The sequence below is a fragment of the Malaclemys terrapin genome, chromosome 7, assembly GCF_027887155.1.
Source record: "Malaclemys terrapin pileata isolate rMalTer1 chromosome 7, rMalTer1.hap1, whole genome shotgun sequence".
In the NCBI taxonomy this organism is placed as follows: Eukaryota; Metazoa; Chordata; order Testudines; family Emydidae; genus Malaclemys; species Malaclemys terrapin.
In genome coordinates, this window is record NC_071511.1 from 11,022,691 (window position 1) to 11,050,183 (window position 27,493).

General features: G+C 41.5%; 1 protein-coding gene across 6 annotated transcripts in view; it reads right to left on the reverse strand.

The window, feature by feature from the left end:
* SHQ1 (SHQ1, H/ACA ribonucleoprotein assembly factor) overlaps nucleotides 1-17,412 on the reverse strand; it is a 110,846-nt gene extending 93,434 nt beyond the window's left edge. Inside the window, exons 1-6 of one of the 6 annotated variants that reach the window (XM_054035930.1) lie at nucleotides 17,351-17,412; nucleotides 12,358-12,542; nucleotides 11,437-11,501; nucleotides 9,798-9,920; nucleotides 6,875-7,029; nucleotides 2,645-2,757 (exon numbers count right to left, since the gene is read on the reverse strand). In XM_054035930.1, coding sequence (XP_053891905.1) covers nucleotides 2,645-2,757; nucleotides 6,875-7,029; nucleotides 9,798-9,920; nucleotides 11,437-11,501; nucleotides 12,358-12,542; nucleotides 17,351-17,404 — 695 coding nt within the window. In that variant the 5' untranslated portion in view covers nucleotides 17,405-17,412. Of the gene's footprint in view, nucleotides 1-2,644; nucleotides 2,758-6,874; nucleotides 7,030-9,797; nucleotides 9,921-11,436; nucleotides 11,502-12,357; nucleotides 12,543-15,087; nucleotides 15,106-16,933; nucleotides 16,955-17,105; nucleotides 17,163-17,331 lie in introns of those variants that run through there. The other 5 variants (XM_054035932.1, XM_054035933.1, XM_054035931.1 and 2 more) reach the window with 5 other exon arrangements.
* Nucleotides 17,413-27,493: the final 10,081 nt, after the last annotated feature.

Here is a 27,493-nt window from a genome sequence, read left to right on the forward strand (position 1 = left end):
GGGGCTCCAGCTCAAAGCATCTATGCTGACTGCAGAAATGGCAGTGTTACACGTTGAAAGGTGGCCTCTCAAGCAGGCCTGGCTCAACTCATTTAGGGCTCTATACGTCAAAATAGAGAACACATTTAGAAATCGCCACACATTTAGAAATCACTGCACCATCCCCATTTTTTCCAGCAGCTGGAGATGCAAAGGCTGGGGCCTGGATTTCCCTGCAGGGTGTTGCCTCTGGACCTCCTTAGAGTCACACCCCATCTCCCACCACACTAGCCATCACCTTGTGTACCTACCTAATAGGTTTAGCCTGCAGCCCAGTACATGCCTAGCAAAGTTTTCAAGCCTGCACTTATGAGACACTTGTTCCTATGTTTTGTCCATTTTCTCTCTCCATTATCTAATGAACAAAGGATGTACTGTTGGAGGATTTTCAAAATTCCAAGTTTTCTGCTATCATCCTATCTTGCCTTTCAGGCCAAACAGTAATGAAACAAACAAGAACATTTGGGACTACAATTTATGGTAAAAATGCAGAAACTATTTCTTAATATTCACAAGTACTACCCAAATATTTAAAATACAAAGTACAGTCTGTTTATTCTTATAGTAATAAATAGCAGGTTCTTTTAATGTATTTAATGTATAGCCCAGCCTATTTTTTCCTTCACAGACAGTATTTCCTGTTTGCCTCCACTGCCTTACGTATGGCCTCTACATGTACCATCTTCCCTTCCACAGTCATTTTTTTCCTTCATTGGAGACTCTGAGTGGTGTAAGGAAAGATAGAATTCTATTACAAAAATCCAAGCTTTGAGAGCTGCCCATAGAATAAAAAGGAAGAGGGAGATTTAAGTCTTTGACAGAACATTATGAAAGTATTATTTCCCCAATTGCTAAGTCATCTCCTTGTCTAGTCTGCGGCTGTGGTACACACACCTGTTATTTCCACAGCAGCTACCCTCCTTTATAATCCATGAGGACAATTACAACTCCAAGAGAGAAATATGAAAGCTGCTTTTTCCTGGAAAATGCAACTGACAAGAAAGGACACTGCACTAAGATGGAAGAAGGAACTTCAGGGAATCATAGACGGTGGGTCTCACCTGCTGATAAGAGGAGAGGTTCAAATCACCTTTTTTTCAGTATCAAAAGACAAATTGCACATGAAAGACAGACTTATGTGTTAAACAACCATGAAGTAAGTTTAAGACTGTCACATGGCCAAAACATGTGATTCCACTGGGTGGGGTTTATTACATACTGTTGAAGATAGTTCACTTGATTTTCAAAAATGCATTAATCATTTGAAAGTCACAGTGTCTAAAATTCTGGTAGACACATGCCCTATGCAGACCAAAATACATCTGTGGTACCATTTTGGGACACACAAATGATGAAAAGTGCCACTGGAGTCAGTTTAATAATGGTATTTTTTTAAATATCAAAATACACACATGAAAATACAAACGCTATTAATAGGCTTGATCCTGCAGCCTATGAACCCCAAATGTCTACTGATTTCAAAGAATTTAGCCTCACTGTACAGGCTACAAGACTGTCTCTCTCAGGCTGAAATTTACCATTCCTGTAATTGACATCAGATTAATATCAAACTATTCCAGCTGCAGTAAAAACTATTTTCAAAAGATTTGATTGAGGAAAGAGACACTTTCTACTCCCCCTGGAGTATGTCTTTGAGAAGAGCTCTGTGGTTGTGAAGTACACTCTTTGTCCTGAAACATGCAGACTGGATTAAGGGGGATTGACAACTTCTGCCTCAAAGTTTATAGAAACCAAAAATAATTTCTTCCTACTGCAGACTGTCATTTTGCCACCAGCTGAAGAGAGGTGTCTGAGGTCTAAATGTGGAAAAGAACCCCCCTGAAAGGAAGTCATTTATTTGCAATTTTTCAGGCTGTGTATCTATCCATGAGTTTTTGTCCTTTCCTTCATTTGAAAGGTTCAATTTTGAAAGAATTTCCTTGAAAGGCAGATAAGATCTATTTCTACCTGCCTTACACAGAAACAAATAATCTGGGAAAGGAGCATAAAGAATTTTGCTTGAGAGTGCGCACCCAGTCTCTGCCCAAATTCTGTGCTCATTCCTCAGAACAAAGGGCTCACTAACAAGGGGATGGGATCTGAGCAACAAGTGAAGGGTGACTTAAGCAAAAGTCAAATGATTACAGAACTCAGAGAAACACTGTAGAATCCATCTAAAAAGAGAATGTTTACCTGCTCATGGTTAAGATGGGTTGACTGCCATTGTTACTCAGGAGAAAACAAAACTATGATGTCTACAACCTAAAATGCTGGCAAGGACTGGTTACCCTGATGCTTGAGAGGTCAACTATGAAATAATATTCTGCAGTTCGCAGCAGCAGCTCTGCTTGAGTACAGAATGGCCTCTGAGTTTAATTGAGCAGCAAAGTAAGCCTGAAGTGGATGAGCAATCTCTTGTGTCGCTGTCACACTTATGAATACCCTCTAAAGACTAGTGTTACGAGACATGAAGAGTCAGGCAAATAAAAAGTAAACCCATTTTTTTCAAAAGAGATTTTAAAATCCATCGTCTATTAAATGACAAAATACATTTATTTTAGCTGATGTAAATTCACTCCATCAGGAGGAATAAAGCAGTACTTACAGATAATGATCAGGATCAAACTTAGCAGCCTCAGTCTCCAGTCGTTTCTGTCTGCGTCCATCTGCAGGAGTTAAGTCTGGATCCTTAACGTCAATAACATCACTGAGTTCATCCTGGAAAGGCAACAGGAACAAAAAGAATAAATAAGAGTTTAGAAGCGATGCTGAACGGCCTAATACTAAGGTGAGCTATTAGGATGATAGGTGCCACTACCAAGTCTGCCTTACTGAAAAGCTATGCATTATGGGAAAGGCTGCGATTTAGTCACAGAGATTATGGAAGTCACAGAATCAGTGACTGCCAAAGACCTCCGTGACTTCAACCAGCGCCAGCTGGGATCTGCAGAGTCCCCTGCTGCCTGTGGAGGCAAGGAGCTGTGGGGTTCCCCTGTCGCCGCTGTGGCGGGGTGACCGGGGAGCTCCAAGCCCACATGGATGGTGGGGACCCTTGGAGCTCCCAGCCCACCGGCAGATGCCCAGGCTCCCCATTTTGTCATGGATATTTTTAGTAAAAGTCAGGGACAAGTCACGGGCTTCCATTAATTTTGTATTATTGCCCGTGACCTGTCTGTGACTTTTCCAAAAATATCCATGACAAAATCTTAGCCTTAATTCTGGGTCATAATGCTATGCCTTTCACTGCATAATTTGTTTTTATGCACAATTAGATAATTACATTTATTTTGTTTTTAAGACATTGGCCTAAAGTGGAAACAGTAAACAATGAAATAAAAAAAAGCTTTGACCTGGATCCAGTATTTTCCCCCATATTTTACAATTCTACTGCTTTTTGACTCATAATGTACCTGCTATTGATTGCATGTTGATTGTAATAATTAAAATTGGGTGCTATTCTTGTTAAATCTACTTCAATCAGTTCTGCTCACCTGCACCACACTTTTTAGATACAGACTGAGCTGCTTAAATAAAAAATGGCCAAATGCCTTCGGTGTTTCAAACACTATAAATTCTGTTTGGGCTTTTCTCTTGGTTACAAAGAAAAAGATGCACTATTTTTCATTAGTGCCTCAAATCTGCAATACTTAATGAAAACTATTGCAATAAAGACACAGACAAAAAAACAGGCATTATTGTTCTTGCAATTCTAGGGCCCAGCCCTACAACATGTTTCGTATCCCCAAATCCCCACTGACTTCTACACTCTGCACCTGAGATCGCAGGACTGTTTAGGCACAAATTGACACGGTTAATATTGCAGTGGGCAATCCTTAATAATTTGGAATTTCACTGTAATAAACTAATGGGGCATTAATATGGGTGTAATGTGTACTTCGGCAGGAATTCCATGGCAACAGATCAATTAATATACGTGCTATTAGAACATGAAAGCTTTCCCCCAAAGTTACTTCACTTTTCCACTTTAAGACATAATAATTCATGCAGTAACCAATTTATATGGCCTTGGTATTACAGTTAGAGCTGATAGAAACGGCTAGTACTTCTACCTATTGGTATTATGTACATAAACAAAACTTTAGTTAGTAAATTGTCTATAATCTACCATAATAAATGCTGTACATATTTCTGATATCTTTATGTAATCCTTATCCCCTGCAGGTTGGAATAAGATGAAGGTGAACTACAAACAGTCAAACAAAGAAACCGTTTAGTGTATATTAGCAATGCAGATTTAAGCCTACAATTAAAGACTTCTATCCAGCAAATTGTTCCACACACGTAGATTCCTGTGCCTGAACAGTACCCCACTGACTTTACGGAGTCTACCCAAGCAGAACAACTTGGAGGATTGGTGTCAAAGTTACTAACAGTTTCTTCTAGGCAAATAATACATACAGCAATCTCATTTCAATTGTTTTGAATAACTGTGTGAATACTGTAGTGTCCTTTTCAGTTCATTTTACTCTGAGATAACTCTAAAACCATAAGCAGTTTTACTATCTAGTTAATAACTTTATTGTTGTGACTATCTGACATAAACATGTATAGTCAGACAAGAATGCAGTAATTAGTCCAGACTGATGCACTTCTTTTGCAAGTTAGCTGGAACTTTCTCCCTAGACTACACACATACAACCAACTAGAAAGTATATCCTTCAAAATCCACTTTTAATTTTTGGATATAAATTCAAGATTTTTTTTTACAATTATATTAAACAAGATGTATGCATTTAGCACTAACTCTGAAAACAAAAACACAGTTTATCAACAAACAACCCACGTATTTGTCTTGTGACTGACTTCACTAATATACTGCCATGGATCCATAGGATATGTGCTACACCTTAGCTTTTAAACAGTTTATTGAAGGTACCCCTTTAGCATTCCAGATCCCCAAGAGGTCCCACTCTTCCTCAAGGATAGGCCACACAGGCCCATCGCTTCTGAGACTGAGCATCTGGGCTCCAGCACTCCTGCTTCTCTCCATGAACTCTGCCCAGAATATCCAACTGAGATGGTCTCTGAACAGGAGTCTTTTACCCTATTCAAGGATCAGTGCACCTCAGCAAGTATCTGCAGTGACGCCAGGCAGCTATGTGACAAAACACCTACGCCTCCTGCTCTTTACGCTCAGCACATAGCAGTACAAAGAACCGAGGGAAACTGAGGTGCACACTGGATTCATAAAAGTACTACAAAAAAATCCCATATCTGTCACATATCTATGTATTTTAAGTCGTTATATGGTATTCTAATCTTTAGCATGTTTATCCTCATACCACTTTCATGTAGCGAAGTAGTATTTTCCTTATTTTACAGCTGGGCAATTCAGACAAGAGAACAGAACTGACTATACAATAATTTAATTTTGCATTAGATAGAATCTTTGCATTTCCAAGTTGATAGTTCAAAGTATTGTTTGTCCTCATTTTCAGACCCATCTTTTCAATTACATAGCATCATAAAAATGTAGAACTTGAAGGGTCTTCAAGAGGTCATCTAGTAAGTCCACTCCCCCTGTGCTAAGGCAGAACCAGGTAAACTAGACCATCCATGGCAGGGGTTTGTCTAACCTGTTTTTAAAAACCTCCACTGATGAAGATTCCAACTTATTCCAGAACTTAACTACCTTTAAAATTAGAAAGTTTTTCCTAATATCTAACCCAAATCTCCCTTGTTTCAGATTAAGACAATTACTTCCAGCTCTGCTTCAGTGGACATAGAGAACACCTGATCATCATCCTCTTTATATCAGACTTTAACATATTTGAAGACTGTTATCAGGACCCCCCTTAGTCTTCTTTTCTCAAGACTACACAGAACAAGGTTTTTTAACCTTTCTTCACAAGTCAGGTTTTCTAAACCTTTTGTCACTTTTGTTGCTCTCCTCTGCACTCCCTCCAATTTCTCCACACCTTTCTTAAACTGAGACCCAAAACTGGACACAAGACTTTAGCTGAGGGGTCACCAATGCCGAGTAGAGTGGAACAGTGACTTCCCATGTCTTACATACAACACTCTGATGCGTATTAAAAGGAATATTAGCCATTTCTGCAACTGCACCATGTTGTTGGCTCACATTCAATTTGTAATCCACTCTAACTCCCAGATCCTTTTCAGTAGTACCACTGCCTAGCCAATTATTCCCCATTTTGTAGTTATGCATTGGATTTGTTCTTCTTAAGTGCAGTACTTTGCTCATCTTTACTGAATTTCATCATGTTGCTTTCAGATCAACTCTACAATTGATCCAGGTCATTTTGAATTCTAACCTTGTCCTCCAAAGGGCTTGCAACCTCTCCCAGCTTGGTGTCATCCGCAAGTTTTCTAAGCATACGCTCTAATCCATTAACCAAGCCATTAGTGAAAACACTGAATAGTATCAGAACCAGGACTGACACTTGTGAGGACCCACTAGATACATCCTGCCAATTTTACTGCAAACCATTGAGAACTACACTTTGAGTACGTTCTTTCAACCAGTTATGCACCCACCTTACAATAATCGCATCTAGACCACATTTCACTAGTTTGCTTATGAGAATGTCATCTGGGACTGTGTCAAAAGCCTTACAAAAAAATCAAGATATATCATATCTACTGCTTCCCACTATCTACTAGGCCAATAAACCTATCAAATGAGGAAATGAGGTTGGTTTGACATGATTTGTTCTGAACAAATACATGTTGCTAAATTGAACACATTTGAAACATTATTGCACTGACTTTAAGTCCAATAGAAATCAGCATGCTAGGTCATACCAAACACTATAAACTTAATAGCGGTCACTTTTAAAGAAAAATTACACACCTGCAATCGTTGGAACACTCCCGATTTCAAATTTCCAAACCCATAGCAGCACTGTAAATGTAAAGTGCTTTCTGCAGTTTCATGATAAAGGGTCTGTTCAATTTCCCAGTCAAATTCTTCCTCTTCCTCCTCCTCGGCTAGCTCAGCAGAGGTACCTACAAATGTTTTGTATCACAAAAAAAAAAAAAAAGGATCTCAAAGTTACACTTTGACTAAAGTATCAGCTAATGAAAAAATTACTAGTTAATCTATGAATCAGGCTTTTTTTGTTTTACTAATTTTTTTAACTATTAGGAAAACTTCTCTAGTATCAGACGACCCTATAGTTTCCAGAGAAAGGAAGGAAAATGGAAGATCGACAAAGGATTTTTGCACCATCAACACATTTCAGCAATAACAAAGTCCGCATTCATTTATCTACTGCAGTTTATATTATTTTTCTTTAAAATGGCACTATATAAACTATAGTTACAAAGTTCAATGTTATTTTTAAAACTAAGCCATGAAAACTATCTGGGGGATAATTTAGTAGTTGTACATATAAATGTCATCTAGGTACCAAATGCACAAGTATATATTCACTGTGTGCATATGTGTGGCCCACATACCAGTATACAAATTAGATCCATGTCCTTCTTAGGTAGTGAAAGCCTGTGGGTGAATTCTGGAGTTGTTTTTGAATGTCAACACCTCTATTCAGGAGTGCAAAACATCAGGTGCTGCTGACAAATTTGTTACTTCTGGGGGAATTCTGCGCCATTGGGCATGTGCAGAATTCAAGTTCCCCACAGAATTTTTTTTTTGTCCACAGAAAATACATTCTGCTAAAGAGGCACTAGTTACGTCTTTCACCCACCAGGGGCTGTTATGGCGCCAGAACATAGGTTAGCTGCTCCTGGGTGGGAGCAGCCAACTTCAGATAGGGAGGAGAAGATGCTGCATTCCTTACAGCGCCCTGCTCGTGGGGCCAAGTGAGGAGGTACAGGGCATGTGGGGACAGAAAGCATAGGGTACATGGGACTGCTGGAGGGGCTCAGAAGAGCTAGTTGGGGGGACAGAGGCACATGTGCCTGACTGAATGAGAGGCTAGAGATCAGCCAGGGTCTGCATGGGGGAGGGTCCCCAACAATTCCTTATGCCCCCCACCTGAAAAAAAAAAAACAAAAAACTGCTCAATACTTCTCCCGCCCACACCCAACAACCTTCTAGGTTCACTCCCAGGGTCCTTCCAAGCAATTACTTCTCTCTCCCTCAGCTCCTCCACTACCCGAATCCCCCACGCCTTTGCACTGCTTCTGAGGAGTGCGGGAAATACATTTCTGTATTGTAGTTTAAATGAATTACTACTCAAAGTTCTGTATTAATATGCCTAGTAAGAAATCTATTTGTCAAAAAACTTTTCCTGAATCTTTTTTGTTGTCTGTATTGTTACAGACATACTTGCTGACAGGTATTATGAAATAAATTACCAAAATAATTCAAAGTGGCATGGTAATATTGTTATTTTGAAATATAAAATATGCATTATTTTGCAGAATTCTAAAATATTGTGCGCAGAATTTTTATTTTTTTGGTGCAAAATTCCCCCAGGAGTAATCTGTGCTCAAATTGCTCCACTATTTTCTTTAAGCGCTCCCAAAGAATAGTTATGGGTCACTGTCCATCTGCACCCACAACTCTCTTTGGCAGGGTTCCACAGGGTTCTACACGACCCACCGTGTTTGACATGTCTCTAGATCCATTAGGAGGATCAGAGAGGATGTATGTGTATTTGTATGACACCTATATCTAAAACTTTATTTTATCTTAGTCAGCATGACTGAGAATCCTTCCCTGTGCCTAACAGAGAGTAAAGCTTGGATGAGAGCTAACCTGAAGAGACTCGATCCACAGAAGACTAAGATAATGAGCAGAGACTGGAGGAGGCAACTGGAAGGAATCTCAGGTTATACCAGCTTTTTGATTGAAGGTCGTGTGCCCACCATTTGTGACACAGGTTCAGAATTTGAGGGTTCATGATGGTTTATTATTGCCTCTCGATAGCCAAGTGGCATTTGTTCTAAGAGCCGTTTTTACACATACTTGGCAAAAAGACAATGACTTTATTTTGGATGCAAGCCTCATCAGTTATGCTTGCTTCTATCACCCTGATGATTGGTACTGCATTGTGCTCTACCCTGGATTACACCTTAAGACCATTCAGAATGCTCAGATAATCAGTGAGCCACATTCTGTACTATTAAGCAATATTTCATACAGAGAGACCCTCACATTAATGCGCCATGCACGATCAGGGCCCCACATTCCTACATGCGATAATGGAAGCTCAGAGACTAACCAGATATATACCAAGAGTGAAACTGTGGCCCCACTGAAGTGAATAGCAAACCTCACATTGACTTCAATAAGGCCAGGATTTCACCCCCAATATCACAACTTTGTATATTTAAAAAAAAAAAACACACACACACACACACACATACATATACACGGAAAGAAATATTGCTAATTATTTGGTAAGAAGACAGACAATCACACAAATAACCACATTTATTAAAACTTTCTTCTATATGTAACAGCATCTTTAGGTCTTTTGCAGGGGTTGAACCTGGGACCGCTAGATCTAATGAGCTATTACTTGAGCTAAAAGACCAGATACCTTAGCACAAAGGCAGCAGAAAAATCTCAAACCTCTGCATATGCAAACACTACAGGAGAACAAAGGATTGGTAAGTGTTGTTATTTTCAGAGAATGCAACTGTAACTCTTACAAAACACTTTCTCAAACCATGTAAATGTGTAATGCACTTCACACAAGGGAAATTTTCTTGCTTACAAATTCACCTTACAAACTCCAAAAAAAATCAACTATACAAATTAAACTTTTAAAATATGTTATATTTTCCAGTGTCAGTAATCATACCTATCTCTTCCACTAATGGTTTAGCTGATCTAGATTTCTTCTGTGCTAACAGAGCCGTCAGCATGTCCAACCCATCAAAATACTGACCAGAAGTCTCCTTAGGCAGTTGAACTGTAAAAATGCCTTGAAAGAGAAGTTAAAATTTTGTTCAGATGTATAACAATTTAAAAGATAAACTGTGTAAAAAAAATGTACAACCATTTCTCCTTATTGAAGCTAAATGTTCAGGAAGCTATTTGGGTGTATTTCACCCAGGATGCATGCAACTAAATTTTTCCTATGTGTTCATCTCAATGCATTTTTTAAAGTTAACCTGACTGTATGAATTCCACAGAAACCAAATAATTAAATTCTTTTTCAAAAAGGTACACAAATGCTGCATCATTATCATTTATGGTGATGTCTTGACACAGCTCATAACACAAAGATAGAATAAGTACATTTGTATTTTTAAACCTTTTTTCCCCTCAAATAATCAACCATAAGATTAAAGAAAGACACATTTAATATTCTGATGCATATTTTATTTCAGGTGTATAAACATGCCTTTGGAGGCAGCAGACTGTATCTTAATAAGCCCAGGTCTTGGTTACAAAACATATTCTTGTGGGGCTTTATTTCGTTAATTGAATAAATTGTTGAACCAGATAGCTTACAATTTTAAGCCCCAATGCTGCAGTCACTTTCACACACACAGATATTGTACTTACATCTGCATAAAGTCCCACAGCAATGAACAGGCAATGCACAGAGCTCAGCACAGATCTCATTACAAGATCCAGGCATTAAATTTTGTAAATCTTGAGCAATTTGTATATATATTATTTACCATGAGGCCTGAAAATATGTGTCTACTTCCATGTTTTGACATCACCATATGAAAGATAAGGCAGATGTCATAGTAAATATTAATATTGTATGGTATTTCTACTATTGCTGCTTCAACACAAATTATAATTTCTTTCTGGAGCTCAACAAAAACTTTACTAGTCCTGTCTCTACAGCAATACATTACTTTTGGTGGGATGTAGGATGGCGGATGTGTGTATTTCCATTGATTTCTTTCATAAGACTAGCCAGATGTCTGTCTTGAGATTTGCTCTCTTACTAGTTACTGAAATGTATTCATTCTTATATTTCTTGCAGGCTGAATAGATTACTGATCTTGGTTCAGTGACTTATATTGTTCATGTCACATTGGAAGAAATCATATACATAGACCTTCCTTTAACAGGAACATTATGATCTGTACCCATGAAGAATTCAGCCTTCGATATAGAAAGTTCTATTATGAGAGCCATTCTCACTCATGGTTGGTCACTCAATGTCCTTTCAGTAGATGAACACCAGGGGCTAGCTCTTCATGCCAGATAAGAACAGAACTTGGAAATGTCATTACCTTCCTTCTTTTTAGCTAGCATAACCCATTTGTGTTTATATGGTAAATGTATACAAAACAAAACACTCTGAACTACAGGTTTTAAAACACAACCAAAACCAGGAGGAATCCCAGTTAAACATGCTTTGCTGCAAGTAAATTAAAAGTTCTGTGTAATTACAATGCAGCAGAAGGTACATTAGTAGACATAATGTGTTGTGTTTTTAATAATAAAAAAAACCAACATTATTAACTAAATACCTTTGTCCACGTTATAAGATGCTTTTTCTCTTCCATCTTCCACAATTCTTCCAGGAAGAGTTAACCTATGGACAAAGATGACATGTCTTATCGAACACCTGATTTATCATCTAGACTAATGGCTCGACCAGTAAAAATATATGGCACATTCCCTAAGCAGTACAGAGGATTTAACTACATGACTCTCCTTGATGTTAATGGAAGTCATGCAGCTAAATCCCTGTGCGCTACTTTGAAAGTTTACCCCCCATGTAGTAATGAAAGAGATCAGCATTTGAGAGAGAATTTGATGTTCCTGTCTTCCCAGCCAGGATAGAATCAGCATCACTACAGAGAAGACATCCTCGGCACTATGTGTAACAGGTAAAGGATTTTGCCATTTCAAGGAATGAAGACAGTTGACCCAGAATTACAAGATAGAAAAATCCTTCTGTTATTTTAGATTAATTGATATATTTATTGTCCACCCACCTACTCAACCCCCCTTATTGTATATGAACATGTGCAAGAGAGGAGAGCTGGTGCTTTGATGCCTGAAGTTCCCATAACAAGAGAAAGAAAAGAGCTGTTAAAATTACAAGATACTATAGGTGAAGGGTTGTCAAACTTTTTCAGTGCGGATGACCTCTTAATATTGAAATTGTTTCATGGATCTTCTATACCATTCATCATTGCATTACTTATCTAACATAAAAAAGTAATATCAGGAATGCATTTAACATATTTTAGCTTCTTTTAATGTGATTTAGCAGCTGGAAACAAGAAGAGAACCAGCACCATGTGACCAGCCAGTTCTCTGCAGACCACAGTATAGGAACTGCAGCAGTAGAATGTTCTGTAAGACACAGATATAAAATTGATTCTCTTTTCAGTAATTTTATTTTATGAAGCTCAAGGTTTTAAAATCCCTACATTACTTGCCTGAGAAAGTAAGGCTTAGCATAAAATTTAAAATCCTTTCCTTCAAAATATACATCAAACTCAGAAACTTTGGCATAAGGTACATTGATCGTTATAGTAAGAAAATCTGGGTCCTGGCTCAGTTCAAATGCTGGAGTTATCATGATGAATGCAGCTGAACAGGCAACCACACAACCTGTAAAATCCTATTGAAAAAAGGAAAAAAGAAAAAAAGATTACCTTCACAAAAGATAACTACAAAAATAAATACACTTTCTACAACGACATTTAAACTTGGAGGAGAATGTGATCTCTTCTATACACCCGTGAATAGAAGATCTATGAACAAAAGAACTGTTTACATTTTCATCATCAAGAATTGTAAAACAATCTCTTTGGTTCCTAATTATAGCTCTTTAATCAAACCAACTAAATGAAGATAAACTCCTGAAGTATTTTAAAGTGCCAAGCATATTCAGTATGTAAAAGCATAGAGCTGATCGTGCTAAGTTTTGGTTAATTAACTACGTCTAATAATCATGTCAATGGAGAAACAAGAGTTTTTAATTTTAGCAAGAAAAAACATTCCAGCTATTTTTTGTTGTTGTGGGTTTGTTTGGTTTTTACACACTTATGCAATGCAAAAGAAATTCTGAGCCCTACTAACATCATAATTAAAACCCGATAAACCTGGTAGAAGTATAATCCATTACACGAGAAGATGGTGATACATGATCAATTTACTGATGCTTATGACTAGTCATCATGATCAGAATTGGATAGAATTCAATATACAATAATTGAAAATTGATTCCCATAGGGAGGCTATTGATCATGGTGTGTACTATTTAATCTATTATTATTCAATTCCCTTCTCCCATGCACACACTTTTTTCCCCAGAAGAATCTTTATAAAATATTTAGGAATATGGTAAGAAAAATGGAAGAGGTAGAAGATGGAATTGATATGGTTCATGGGACTGACTTGCTATTGCACATATGAGCGAGTGTTAGCTTGCCCTGTTTGATTTCAGAGTTCCTAAAATCTGAGCTCTGCTATAGCCAAGGCGATCCTTACCCATACGCAAACTATGCAGCTGCATAGGGCACCGTGAAATTTGGGGCACCAAATTTCCTAGTGCCCTACGCAGCTGTGTGCTGCTCCAGCAGCCAGCCCGATCCCCCGGCCAGCTGAGCCGGCCAAGAAAGCTGCCCCCACTCACACTCCACCCCTTCCCCATAGCTCCTGCCCCTGCTCCACTCCCGCTCTTCCCAACCCTGCTCCGCCCCAGCCTCGCCCCCACTCTACCCCTTCCCCTGAGCTACGTTCCGGGGGGGACTGCAGCAGGGGTCGGGCACACCCTGCATTTACCGGACGGCAAGAAGTGGAGCGACCCAGCCCCAACCCGCTCCACTCTGCATGCTCGTCCTGGGGGATGGTTTACCCCTGCCCCCCACAGACTTTGGACGCAGCCCCCACCCACGTGGAGGCCTGGGGCTGCTCCCCTCTTTCCCCCCCCATGCGGAGGGGCTGCGTAGGGCACCACAATGTCTAGGGATGGCCCTGGCTATAGCAGTTGAAAAAAAACAGTCTAGCAACCTGATGTGTTTTGGCTCCATTGCATTAGCACATCACAGTAATGGAATCCTAACAATGATTAAAATCATAAAGGCAGGAAAAGCCTCAGTAAGTGTAACCTCTATATGGAATAATTTAGATAGTCATGAATTTAATAAATGGCTTTTACATAAGTATCTTACAACAAATAATGAAGTTTGACATGGACCAACTAAACACATATCAACCAAGTACTCCTGACTTTCAAACACTGCATTCATTCCTGTTTTTAAAAAGCAGATTATAATTTCCCAGGCGCTTAATGTTAGATCTGTAAAATTTCATTAACTGAATTAAATACAATTTGGAAGAGAATTGTCCATATGATGCAAAGTATACTAAAGCAGAAAAAGAACTTATTAAAAACTTATTTTTAAAAAATCACTTAAAAGTATGCTTTGAACATGACAAAGAATCGCAGTATCAAATTACTCACAATTTCACAACCTAAAATTCTGCTGAGCAATGAGGATATTAACACCTCATTGCACATGTAGAGGACAGTAGACCCTGAAATGCTGAAATCCAATATTACAGAAAACAGGCTGAAAAATATGAGGCAGATTTATGATATATTAAAGCACAACCCTCAAGAACTGGGGTGGGCAAACTTTTTGGCCCGAGGGCCATATTTGGGTGGGGAAACTGCATGCCGGGCCATGAATGTAGGGCTGGGGCAGGGGGTTGGGGTGCAGGAGGGAGTGCAGGAGTGTGGGAGGGGGCTCAGGGCAGAGGGTTCGGGTGCAGAGAGAGGAGCAGAGTCCAGGGGGCTCAGGGCAGGGGGTTGGGGTGCAGGGAGGGGTGTGGAGAGCAGCAGAAGGCTCAGGGCAGGGGGTTGGGGGCTCAAGGAAGGGGGATGGGGGGGCAGGAGGGATCAGGGTGCAGCAGGGGCCTCAGGGCAGGGGGTTCGGGTGCAGGAGGGGTGCAGCAGGGGGCTCAAGGCAGGGGGTTGGGGTGCGGGCTCCAGCCCAGCGCCGCTTACCTTGAGCGGCTCCAGGGTGGCACTGGCACACTGGTAATGTTTAACTGGTCAATATCAACTTAAATTAAAAAATCACATCCGGAGGCATAAAAGGAACTGCAACCATCCAGGGAAGAATTCCCCAATACTTGACTACCATATGCAGACTTACGCTGCTTCCCTAACAGTCCCGGGCATACAGAGCATTCTTGAGGTGTCCGAAGAGAATCCATAGTCCTGAGCAGGAATCGAGGCTGCAGCAGAACCCATTGCTAGCCTGCATAAAGCTGCTGTAAATTAGTGTCCTACAGCTGGCCCAGAATCAATGTGACCAAAAAGCAACTTAAAATGACCTTTGCCACTCTTTCCCTAATCTGTGCTTTCTGTGAATTACAGCTATGGATCTTATTACTACAGATGCATCACTATTCCCGTTATAAACCCAGTTTTTCAGGGGATATTTTAATTCACCAACAAAAATTAATTCCATCCTACCAGGCAAAAAATTGGTTTGGCTCTTATAGGGCTCCACAAATATTCTTTTGATCAGCTAGAGATAATTTTTTTTAGGAGGAAAAAACCCCTGAGAATTGGTTTGTTTTTTAAAAGGAAATTTATGAACTATCCTGGATGCCTTTTCGGTGGACTTAAAAATAAATCCTTTAAAAACAAAAGAATTATAATTTGAAAAAGAGCTATTTGGCATGGAAAATAATATTTTAAAGACTAATAATAGTCTTTATTAAACAGACCCACGTTCTTATTACAATAACGTCTTCTTTAAGGCCATAATGCGCTGCATTAACACAACGCTACCTAATCTACTTAATAGATCACACAGCTAATAGGGCCATCAGGTGGGAATGGAAGCAGAGGCCTTGTCTACACTGCCACTTTACAGCACTGCAACTTTCTCACTCGGGGGGGGTGTGAAAAAACACCCCCCTTAGCATTGCAAGTTTCAGCACCGTAAAGTGGCAGTGCAGACAGTGCACCAGCGCTGGGAGCTGCTCCTTTTGTGGAGCTGGGTTTTTTTATAGTGCTGGGAGGTGCCATGACTAGACAACCACATTGCTAGTGAAGACGTGCCCATAGATACTACTGCTTTTGACAACAATTCACTTCAAATCAACACCCTAATTCTGAATCACTGCTGTGTGATACATTTGCAGATAAGAAAATACCATGAATCTCAATACTTGCTAGATATTTCACTTTTTCTCTTTGCAACACCCATCACTTTAAACACCGTATAGTAAGTAAGATTCTGAAGAGTGCATTAGTTAAGTGAGAGATAAAGATCCATTAGGTCATCTAGTGCAGTGGTTCTCAAACTTTTGTACTGGTGACACCTTTCACATAGCAAGACTCTAAGTGCAGCCCCCCTTATAAATTAAAAACACTTTTTTATACATTTAACACCATTATAAATGCTGGATGCAAAGCAGGGTTTGGGGTGAAAGTTGACAGCTCATGACCCCTCCCCCATGTAATAACTTCATGACCCCCTGAGGGGTCCCAAGCCCCAGTTTGAGAACCCCTGGTCTAGTTCATTTTCCCCCAATGTAGGATTGTCCTCTACAGTGTATTTATTATCCTGTGCTTTACCCAATCAAGTTTCAATCGTCCCAAAGTGATTCAACTTCCTTTTTGTCACACCACGGCCTTTCCACTGAAATATGGTGAAATACCTCTGACCATTATGTGGGGTTTAGACACAAGAAAGGCATTTTTTTATTATTATTATTTCATGCCCTTAACATTATGACATTGAATTAACAGTCAGGAAACCGAATAACCAAGAGCCAATTTAACTGGGATTTAGGGTAAATGTGCTTTCGAAATAAAACTTTGGGCTTGTCTACACTGAGAAGCTGGACTGCTTCAACTATACCCCACAGGTGAAACAGTGCAACACCCCCACCCCCCCTTCCTGTGGATGCAATTATACCCCTATCGCTATTCCCCTACAGAATGGGAGACTAGCCATACCAGTACATGCAACTCTATTAGTGTACCTGCATCCATGCCTGGATGGGGGAGAGAGCTGGGGACTAAAGCAACTTTACAACACTGTGACTGCACCGAAGGGTTGTGCCTGTACAACCGTGCTAGTAAAGACGCACAAAAAAACCCCACACCGCTAACCAAAGCAGTAGCGCGATCTCCCCCTCGCTCCTCCATACCAACCCTTCAAGCCCAGGTTTGCAGGGTGCCTCTCGGCTCGCGGGGGGGCAGAAGGGGCCGGCTCTGGCTGCAGGGGGGGGCAGACGATGGAGGGCCGGGGCTGGGCCCCGCGGGGGAGGGGGGGGGTCTGTCTCCCCGGGGGGGGGGCAGGACCGGTAAGTACCGCGCAGCCCGGCAGCGGCGGAAGCGCGCTTGGGACCCCGGCCGCCCTCCCCGCGCCGCCACTTACTGCGGCGCCGCCTCCTCACCGGCACGCGGACCAGGCTGCGCGCTGCCCACGCGCGCGTGACCCGGACACACATGGCGCTGGGCGGGGGCGGGGCCTGTGGAGACTCCACCCGCGGAGGGGCTGGGTAGCCCCGCCTCCGAGGGTGCCCCGCCCCTGCTGACTGTGCTGCTGCTCGGCGCCGCCCGCGCTGAAAACACAGCAGTGGTGGTACTAGCCCGCCCACGTGGGCCTTGGTAGGGCCGCCCAGCTCATCTGTCCTCACGCTTCATGGGGTCCCGGCTGAGGGGAAAGCCGCCCCTCCTCGCCCCCTTCACATGTAGCCCGGACACCTGGGTTCTCTTCCTGTCCCAGGCCCAGGGTGTGAGGGGGCCGCAGTGACCCCGCTGGCTTGGTGGCTCTGGCTAAGGACGTCCCACAACTGGGGATTTCTCTGGGTTCAGGGTGGGTTCCTGAAGCCACTGCAAAGGCTCCCATTGCCCTTGTGGCCTAGCCCAGCATCAGGATGGGGCCAGAGCTTGGCCTGTTTCAGCCCCAGGGATGATTCCTTAAGGGAAGAAGTGGAAGCCATAAATACAAATCCTGGGACCCACCTTGCCCTGACACCGACCCCCCCTTCCTTCCTTCCCAGGGGTGCTGTGGAGCTGTCTGTAATGTTCTTTGGGCAGCAGGCGGGCATGAACAGTATCATCATTAGTCCATTAAAAATAAACTACATTAAAAAATGTGATTACAAAGTGAAGCACTCAAAAGTCAGGAAAGGGGAAAGTTAAAGTTGCCTATGTAACCTTAACTCTGCCCTCTTTTGTGTCTCATGTTCTTCCATTTTTTTCTAGCCGTAGCTACAGCTTGTGACATCCTGAAGTAATTGATACCACCATACACATTGTAGACGTGGCCACATACTATTTTACAATTATACTGCAGGGTCAGGCCCTTGGAAGTAGATGCCGCATAAGAGCTGGAAATATGAGGTGGGCTTGTAAGGAAATAAAAGCAAACATACAGCAAGAAAAAGCAACTGTGGGAAAAAGAGAATGAAAGAATACGGAGTGAGGGTTAAGCAAATAGAATGGGAGATTAAGATTTAAATTAATTTAAAAGATTATAGGAATTTTTTAAAAACTGAAAAATTTATTAAGGGGGGAAAAACCTTCAGAAAGAATGGATAAACAGAGTATCATTCACATAAGGAACTTCCACTCACATAAGTTGTCCCACTGAAGTCAACAGGTGAAGGTGAATAAGATTATATATATGAATGACTCTTTGCAAGGACAGGTCCCAACTAATCAATCCATAGATCAGAAATACAAAGTTCAAAGAGAAAATAGACAAAGAACCTCAAAGAAAACACTAAAAGCAGAAAAGCTGAGGCTAAAAGGCAAAGATATTCAACAACATTTTTTTTAAAAATAACAGAGTGTAAAAGCCCTAACTATTGTGAAGGAGGGACACTGTCTTGGTTTTCCGTTCAAAATAATTATCCACATTTTTAAATGTTGGTGTATGAAGACCCCCATTGAAACGCATCACGAATCTCTTTCCTAAATGGAAAAAAGAGGCTTATTTAACCTCTGTTGTAGTGGCTTTAAAAAGAAAGAAACACATTCTTCCAGGCTACAGAGAAATGCCCTTTTTCTTTAAAATATTATAAATACTCCACCTGCTGGGAAGCCAGAGTATATGAGCAAATAACATCACAGCATTGCAAAACACCTGTGGATCTGGAAAGGCGCTGGACCAGTAGTTAAATTCAGATTCACATGGTCATCTTCAGGCTTCTGGTTTGCAGAATCTCAGTCTACAAGAATGATGTAAGTGCTGTTTGGGTGGTTTTCCTGAGATCAGAATAGAGGAATTATAGAGGAAAATCACAATTGTTCATTCCTAGTAACTTCAGAAACTAGGGATTTTGACTTCTCCTGTCTTAACACCCTGGGGGCTCCCCACTAATTAAACATTCCTTAATCTGAGTTTGTTTCCAAGTCATTGATTTAGTTTCTCTGGCCTTTATAGTCCGTAGTAGTTTCAGTTATAAAAGCATTTGGACCATTAATAGATATTTTAGTAGCTTAATTTCTTCTTGCGGCCTTTTACAGTCTTTATCCGTTTTATTTCCCCAGAGAAGATATGGAACCCTGAATCACACTGTTCTTCTATGTCACGTTTTTTTATTTTTTAAAAAGAAAACTAATATCACATATTAAATATGTTTTTAGCACTAGACACAGGAAGGTATGGATCATGTCTTTTATTGGCTTTGGGATCATGTTTTCAAACTTCAAATGATTTTTTTTAAAAGTGGAATTTAAACAAAATCAAGGACGTAGGTGTAATGTACTTCCTAGTGTGTCTAGGTAGATAGAATGACAGACCTGTTCAAGAGTGTGTGTGTGTGTGCGCACGTGGGTTGAATGCATGAAAGAGAGAGGGAGAGAGATCATGTTCTGTTTTAGCTGTTACCTGCTCAAGGATATAAGCCTTAATACTACTACACATAACACAAAGACCCTGGTCATGACCTAATCTGTGAACTCCAAGTGCCAGTTCTGTGCCAGGGAGATTTCCTGCTGGCATGGGGCTAATGGAAAAGTGGAGAGGCATGTCAGGGTGTGGCAAGGAGTTATAGGGGGCAGTTGGCATGGCACTCTGGCTGTGGCCAGCTCCACAGGAAGCTATGGCAGCACAGTGTAAGTTAGAACTCCAGAAATTCAGAGGACACAACGGTAGCATACATCAGCCTTTGCATCCCCGTGACCTCCTCTCCATTTTTACTGCAATCCAGAAACAGGGTCAAATTCACTTTTTAGCCCAAGTGATAGGGTCCTATTTTCTGAAGCAGGAGGCCCTGAGTTATTTTCCTGCTTAAAACTGTAACCCACTCACCAGATACATTACATGTCCCCTTCTATGCCCCAGGGCCACCCAGAGGATTCAGGGGGCCTAGGGCAAAGTAATTTCGGGGTCCCCTTCCATAAAAAAAAGTTGCAATACTATAGAATACTATATTCTCGTAGGGGCCTCTGCAGGGCCCGGGGCCTGGGGCAAATTGCCCCACTCCCCCCCCCCCCCCCCGGGCGGCCCTGCTATGCCCAATCCAAAGAGAATGTGAGTCTGTTACAGAGCTTGGCTCTTTAGCTCAAGCTTCAACAACTCATGCAGCTAGCTGTTTCAGTGCCCAGCATCCACCAAGATGGTAGCTGTAATACAACCTGGAAGTCTGTGTACCAGAAAACAAAATTGACTAGGACGGTGTCATTCTTACCATTATTTTCAGAGTAGAATCAAGATTTAGATACAATTAATTAGCTAATTCTAGTTCAGCAATAAAAAGCCCCAGTTAGCCCTTTACAAACATTGGGATACTCTGTTTTTCAGTGTGCAGGATCACCGCACTATTTCTCTAAGCTCTCCCTCTAGGCTGTGATACCTTGAACAGGTACACCTATTATCCAAGAGTAAAATACACCTCTACCCCGATATAACGCGACCCCATATAACACGAATTCGGATATAACACGGTAAAGCAGCGCTCCAGGGGCGCAGGGCTGCGCACTCCGGTGGATCAAAGCAAGTTTGATATAACGCGGTTTCACCTATAACGTGGTAAGATTTTTTGGCTCCCGAGGACAGTGTTATATCGGGGTAGTGGTGTAGTTATAGAAGTTTACCAAAATGCATGCCCAGTTTCCACATTACATAATTCGGCATCATTTACAGGATCGCATAATGAGAAGCCAGCTGGATCTTATGCTAATGTTAGAATATAACTTTCTCACTAATACAAAACATTTCATTTTATTATGCTTAAACTGGAGGAAAATGTAAACTAAAACATTACAGAGAGCAATTTTTGGCTTTTAAATGTTTTTCTGATGTAGAGAACAAATCTCTCATTGCTCAAAAGCCACATCTTAATGGAAATATGAAGAAATCATCTTCTATGTCATCAGATTCTTCTAAACTGGCAACTCATGTGAATGTGATTATAGGGCAGATTTTTCTTTATGGCTATAATCTATTGTAATGCAGTTTATACTGGTCAGATTCCCATGCTAAAGCTATTCAGTTTATGAAGGCTTCTTGATCCTAAGTATTTTCAATAATAATAGAATCATTGCTGATATTTAATGACCATTTTACATGTCCATAACTCTTTTCTATCTTTGATTGTCTTCCATGCCTTTTGCAGTCCTAATCCAAAGCCTTCAAGAATTTTTTAAAATCTCAATTATCATAAGTGGGCAATGATATTACAGACATTGGGCCAAACTAAACCCTGATGAATCTAAAGCACTTGTCTACGTGGGAAGGTACCACGTGGCAAACCAGGATATGAATCTACCGTGCACTAGCTTGCCATGTGGTAATATCTTGTGTGGACACTGCTACAGTGCTCTATAAGTTCTGCAGTGCACTTTGACTAACCGCCATTTCAAACAGCAGTATGTCAAAGTGCACTACAATACTTTTAGTGGGATGTTACTGCCCGGCAAGCTAGTGCACTGTAAATTCATACTCTGGCTTGTCGTGCACCAATTCACTATGTAAACAATCCCTTAGAAGTCAATGGAGCTGCACTTTGGATGAATTTAACTTATTAAATCCTTATTGTCCCTCCTCACATTTCTTATTTTTATTAACTGTCCCAAGCCCAGTGGTTAAAACATTGATACTGTTCCCTACCAATGTCTACGGGTTTAGGGAATTTAAACAGACGTTAGCATGATATGTACATGATTCATAGACAGCTAATTATATTCAATTATATATCCCCACCATCTGAAACTGGGATTGTAATCATGGCAAAGTGTATGTGTGTGGGGAAGAGGCTGGGATTGTGGATGTGGCAACTGGGGAGAGGAATGTTGGGATTGTAAGGATGAAAAGAAAGAAGTATTTCATGGTTAAGGCAGTGGATTGGGACTCAGGAAATCTGTGTTTAATTCCTGACTCAGCCACTGACTTCCTGTGTGATGTTGGATAAGTCACTTTAGGCCTGATTAATAGAGGTTCCGAGCACCCACAACTCCAGTCAAAGTCCAGGGACGCTTCAGATACTTTAGCACCTCTAAAAATCAGGGGTGAAATCGTGGCTTCATTGAAATAAATTAATGGAGATATCCCATCTCCTAGAACTGGAAGGGACCTTGAAAGGTCATTGAGTCCAGCCCCCTGCCTTCACTAGCAGGACCAAGTACTGGTTTTGCCCCAGATCCCCAAGTGGCCCCCTCAAGGATTGAACTCACAACCCTGGGTTTAGCAGGCCAATGCTCAAACCATTGAGCTATCCTTGAGGCTTGAATTTCATGCTCGGTGCCTCAATTCCCTATCTGTAAAATGGGGATAATAATACTTCCCTACTTCACAGGGGCTCTGATTGTAGGGTACTCATATCCTAAGACAACGGGAGCCATAAATATTCCTACATAGATAGTGGTGTGGGAAAAGGGGAATGCTGGGATTGTGTGTGGGTGTGGCCACTGGACAATGCTTAAACATGCATGTGGAAAATGAGGCTGGAGAGCATAGTACCACCATTTCCTCCCAGGTAGGACCAGTAGGGAGATGAAGTAGGTTTGCATTTTACCCCTGGTGATTCAAGGCATGTGCAGTTTACCATCTAAAGAGCTGTTTAATCATCAGAGGGGGACCCAAAGAGCCTCCAAAACATGAGACCTATTTACAATACCAAAGTGTGTAACAAGGTAATTTTTAAGTAATAATATATTTGTCGAAACAGTCCAGTTAAAGCTACAGTATAAGAAGTTTCACTTATTTGAGCTGGCTACCACCACAGATCTAGATCTAAACCATCTGTCTGAGTGTCCTGTCTCTGTAACTGCTGCAATATATTATCAGGACTTGACATGAATGCCAAAAAAAAAGGCTGCATGCAATGGAGAACTATGGGCAGAGTATAATGGATTTAAAGGCAGAGTAATGTAACTCTGCATAAAATCCCTAGCTAGTGCTTTCCTGAGCTGATTTTGCTTGAGTGTATACTATTGAGAATTAATATCCCTACAATGGCTTGATTTAAAGTAAATGAGAGTGAAGCAGATAGGTGAGTGGCACATCACAAGGTATTGCAAAAGTGAAGGGGGGAAATAGCCCTATAAAAATCCCCTACATGTTTTGCAAACTGCATAATTTGCAATGGCCCATGGCTCTCCTACATACAAGTTAGATGTAAACAACAGATGGTGTAAAATGGAGCAAGGCAAATGTCAGAGCTTTTGTTATTGATACCTCTTCCTGTTATAGAGAATGAGTGTGTAATTCTTTTATAGGACAGTATATAATTGCTGAAAAAAGCACACATGTGTTTGTGCTTGTGGTTCTTCTGTGCTTTTTCATTTACTATTGCTATTTTCTCCTGCTATGAAGTCATTTATATTTTGGCATCTGCCCTGAACCTAAGTTAAATTAAAATCTACCTACATTTACTATTGAAAACTTATCATACAGTTCTAATAAAAGAAGTGCTGTGTCGTTCTTTTCAGTTCAGTAAACTCTTTCCAGGAATAGACTTAAGTACATTGTGGGATACTGACAATCTCAAAGAAGATAACTTAAATCACACAGGACCTGATCCTGCAGAACCGCAAATGCCTTCCATAAGGTGTTTGGATACCAAGGCGAGAAGCATGGCACATAAGCCCAGCTGGCTAATTTCATGTGAATGAAACAAGATCAGGTTCCTTAATGATTATTTTCTTTATTTAAAAAAAATGCTTGAATTCTTTTTAATTTTGTATCTTAAACTCCTATTACCCAGCAACATTCAATCTCCTAATTGGAATCTCTATAGCAATCTTAAGGGAGTAGTTACTAATAGGAAACAGGTAGCCGTGTCAAACCAGTACTTGTACATTATCAGATATACGTGTACAACCCTGACTTGAATCTCTTTAAATTCACCTGGGTCTTCTTCCTGTACATAGAGCTGCCATGGGCAATCTCCTAGGTACTTGGACAAATCTTTTAAAAGTGTTTTGTTACTGTTTATTATTAATTGTTATTTGTATTATGGTGGCCATCCTTAGATACCAGTCAAGATCAGAGCTCTACTGTGCTAAGGCATGGTGCAAACATGTAATGATCAGTTCTTTTATTTATAAAATGTAAACTTGGGTCCTAAACTACCTGACACTGACCTTTTAATAATCCTTTCTGACTATCTTTAGATAATTATCTTTTTCCTAATTGCACCTGTATACTCAGTGTGGGGAAAAAACTTATCTGCAACATTGATGCATAGATATATAGATGTATAGATCATTAAAAAGGCATTAAATATTTTTAGAAAGACCCAGTGTCAAACATGCTGGGCTAATTATGCATTTATTAATTAACAATACAAGAAAACTAAATCACAGCTGGAACAGTGCAAACAGGATGGAGAGCTGCTCTGACAGGATATCAATGGATTCCCTGGGTCGCATAAAGCTGGTGTAGCTTCCTTGGTGTGAGGGATCAGGATGTGACAGAAAGCAGGAGCCGGGGGATCAGTTTGGAGCACATTCGGCTCCAGTAATCTCTTGTCAGTGCAGCAGCAATCCTCTGAGGGAGCATTTTTGCCAACACAGAGAACAGCAGCCCTTGACTTGGTCTCCAGTCCGTATTAGGATCGGGGGAACAGAAACGTAGCTTTCTGGTTCCTACACTGAGCATATTTCATCTGGCTCTAGAGATCTGGCCCAATCTATTTAACCAAGAAAAGAGTTGTGACTTCGAGTCAAGCAAAAGAAACACTTATGCAGCTAAAAGAATATCCAAAGGAGATTCTCCAAAATGACTCGTTCTGCCAGATTCTTTATCAGTTTTCACATTTTCAGCAGAGTGACTGACAATGTTCTTTTCTCAACATTTATTCTTTACGTGTGAAGATCCAACTCCTGCCATTCTTACTCCTCATTTTGGCAGGATTTGATCCTAAAGGCAAATCTGATTTTAAAAGCATAGGGTATTGTAACATATGGAACTGAATACCTAATCATCTCACTCTTTTGCACTGGATGCATCATGTACAATGCACTGGTTCCTTCACTACCTGTGAGTCTGGTATAAGAAAAAACACACTGTGGAGTTCAGGCATTATTTCAGAAAACAGAGACAACGTGGCTTATTTATTTACCTGGGGCCTATCCTTTACTCACATGAGCAGTGCTGTGATTTCAGTGGGGTTTCTCAAATTAGTAAGTGTTGCAGTGGCTAGCCCTTGGTTTAAAAGCCTGCCATTGAGACAGTCTCCTGAGAAACACATTTAGTTTTCCTGAGGGCATCAGGAGGCATCAGCCATACTTCAGCACTACACAAATAACTTAAAGATACTCAATGAAACCATAAGACAACACTGAGCAGACACAATTCCAGTTTGTTTCAGGAATTAAATGTGTCTTAAGGTACATCTACACTGCAATAAAAACCTGGGGCTGGCCTGGGTCAGCTGACTCAGCTCAGCAAGTCTATAAAACAGCAGTGCAGGCAGTCAAACTCAGGCTGGAGCTGGGTTCTGGGACCCCGTGAGGGGGGAATGTCCCAGAGCCGGGGCTCCAGCCCGAGCCCGAACATCTACACTGCAGTTTTGAAGCCCCCACAGCCCGAGCCCCATGAGCTCAAGTCAGCTGACCTGGGCCAGCTCTGGTTCTACTGCAGATCTTGTATCAAGCACACACCCTTAAAGAGAAAACGTAGGGGCCCTATTTCCCTAGAACAGCTATGTTACGCCAGAGATTTGTGACTATAATGCCTCCATCCTTTGGGTAGTTAAATTCTAGCCCAAAGGGATAATATTAATACTTGCATTTCTATAAAACCTTTCATCCCAGGATCACAAATCAACTTACAAACCTCACTGAGCTTGATTCCCTAATCTGTAAAATAGGTCAATATTATCATCTCCCTTGATCTTGTACTGGTGGGTGAAATAACCTGCCCACAGTCATAGCAAGGCAAGTCCAAAGCACAAGAAAAGTAAGTGGATTCCTGTATTCCTGCACTCCCATGAAAATTTCACAACTCACCACCCATCATAATCTGCCTCTGGCAAGTGGGAAGTGAATGGTGTGTGTGATAAGGTGCGGATGTGTGTTGAGGTGCCTAGTAGATTGCATCTCAGTGCCTGATTTCCCAATCTGGCAGAATAGACGGAAGAAATGTATTTCAGGGACTGATATACCCCCATCCACCGCCTCTCCTCCACACCCCACATACACACTCACATAAACCTTGGCACTTTGAGGACCTGCCAGTCATAAGTCTAGCCCTGGGTAATACAGTAAGTCGGTGGTAGAACCCAGGAATCCTGATTCTCAGTTCCTGTTCTCACTACCAAACAGGACTTTTACATTGATTGCATCCCTGACCAAAGGGTCTCTAACTGTGAATTATGTGTGAAACACCTCTTGGCAGTGGGACAGTGCTCCAACGAACCAGTTAGTCTGTACGGAATTAGAATTCCACAGTTGTGTGTCATAGGACCTATACTCATAATTGCTACCGGGGATTCTTTTTGAGCTCAAAGGGCAGGGGCCTATGTTTTGGAGCAAGAAGACTGGAATCCTGTCCCTGCTGCCACCATGAAGTTCTTCATGGCCAGGACATGCCATTTAGGGTATGTCTACGCTGCAGATAGGAGTGTAATTTCTGGCTTGGGTAGACATACCTACACTACTTTTGTCAAGCTAGCACTGTAACAATAGCAGTGTGGGTACACGGGCAGCTGGAGGAGACCCAGCATCCCTGTTTTCCGGATGGGGGGACGGGAGGCACAGAAAGGGGAAGGCCCCAACCCCAGCAGCGCCCCAGCACTCCCAATGGGGGCTGGCACTGAGCACTTACAAGAGCCACCCCTGGGTGACTCCCCCCAGACAAAACACCCAGTGGCACAGGGCGTGGGAACAGAGCCCGATCCCTGCTCCCCCGTTGCCTGCTCTGACCACTAGATCCCTCTGCCTTCCTAGAGCCCCAACGCCTAGTCGCCTGCCCTAACCATTAGCCCAGACTCCCCTCGTCCATGAAAGCAGCCTGTGGCTAGTACCGCGGCGCGGGGGCTAGCTTGGGAGAGCTGCTATTCCACACAGTACGGTAGGGGTGAGCTCCGCCCCGGTTTACCCTCTCCTCCCCCGGCCCGGGAGCAGCCAGCGCCGCGCAGCAA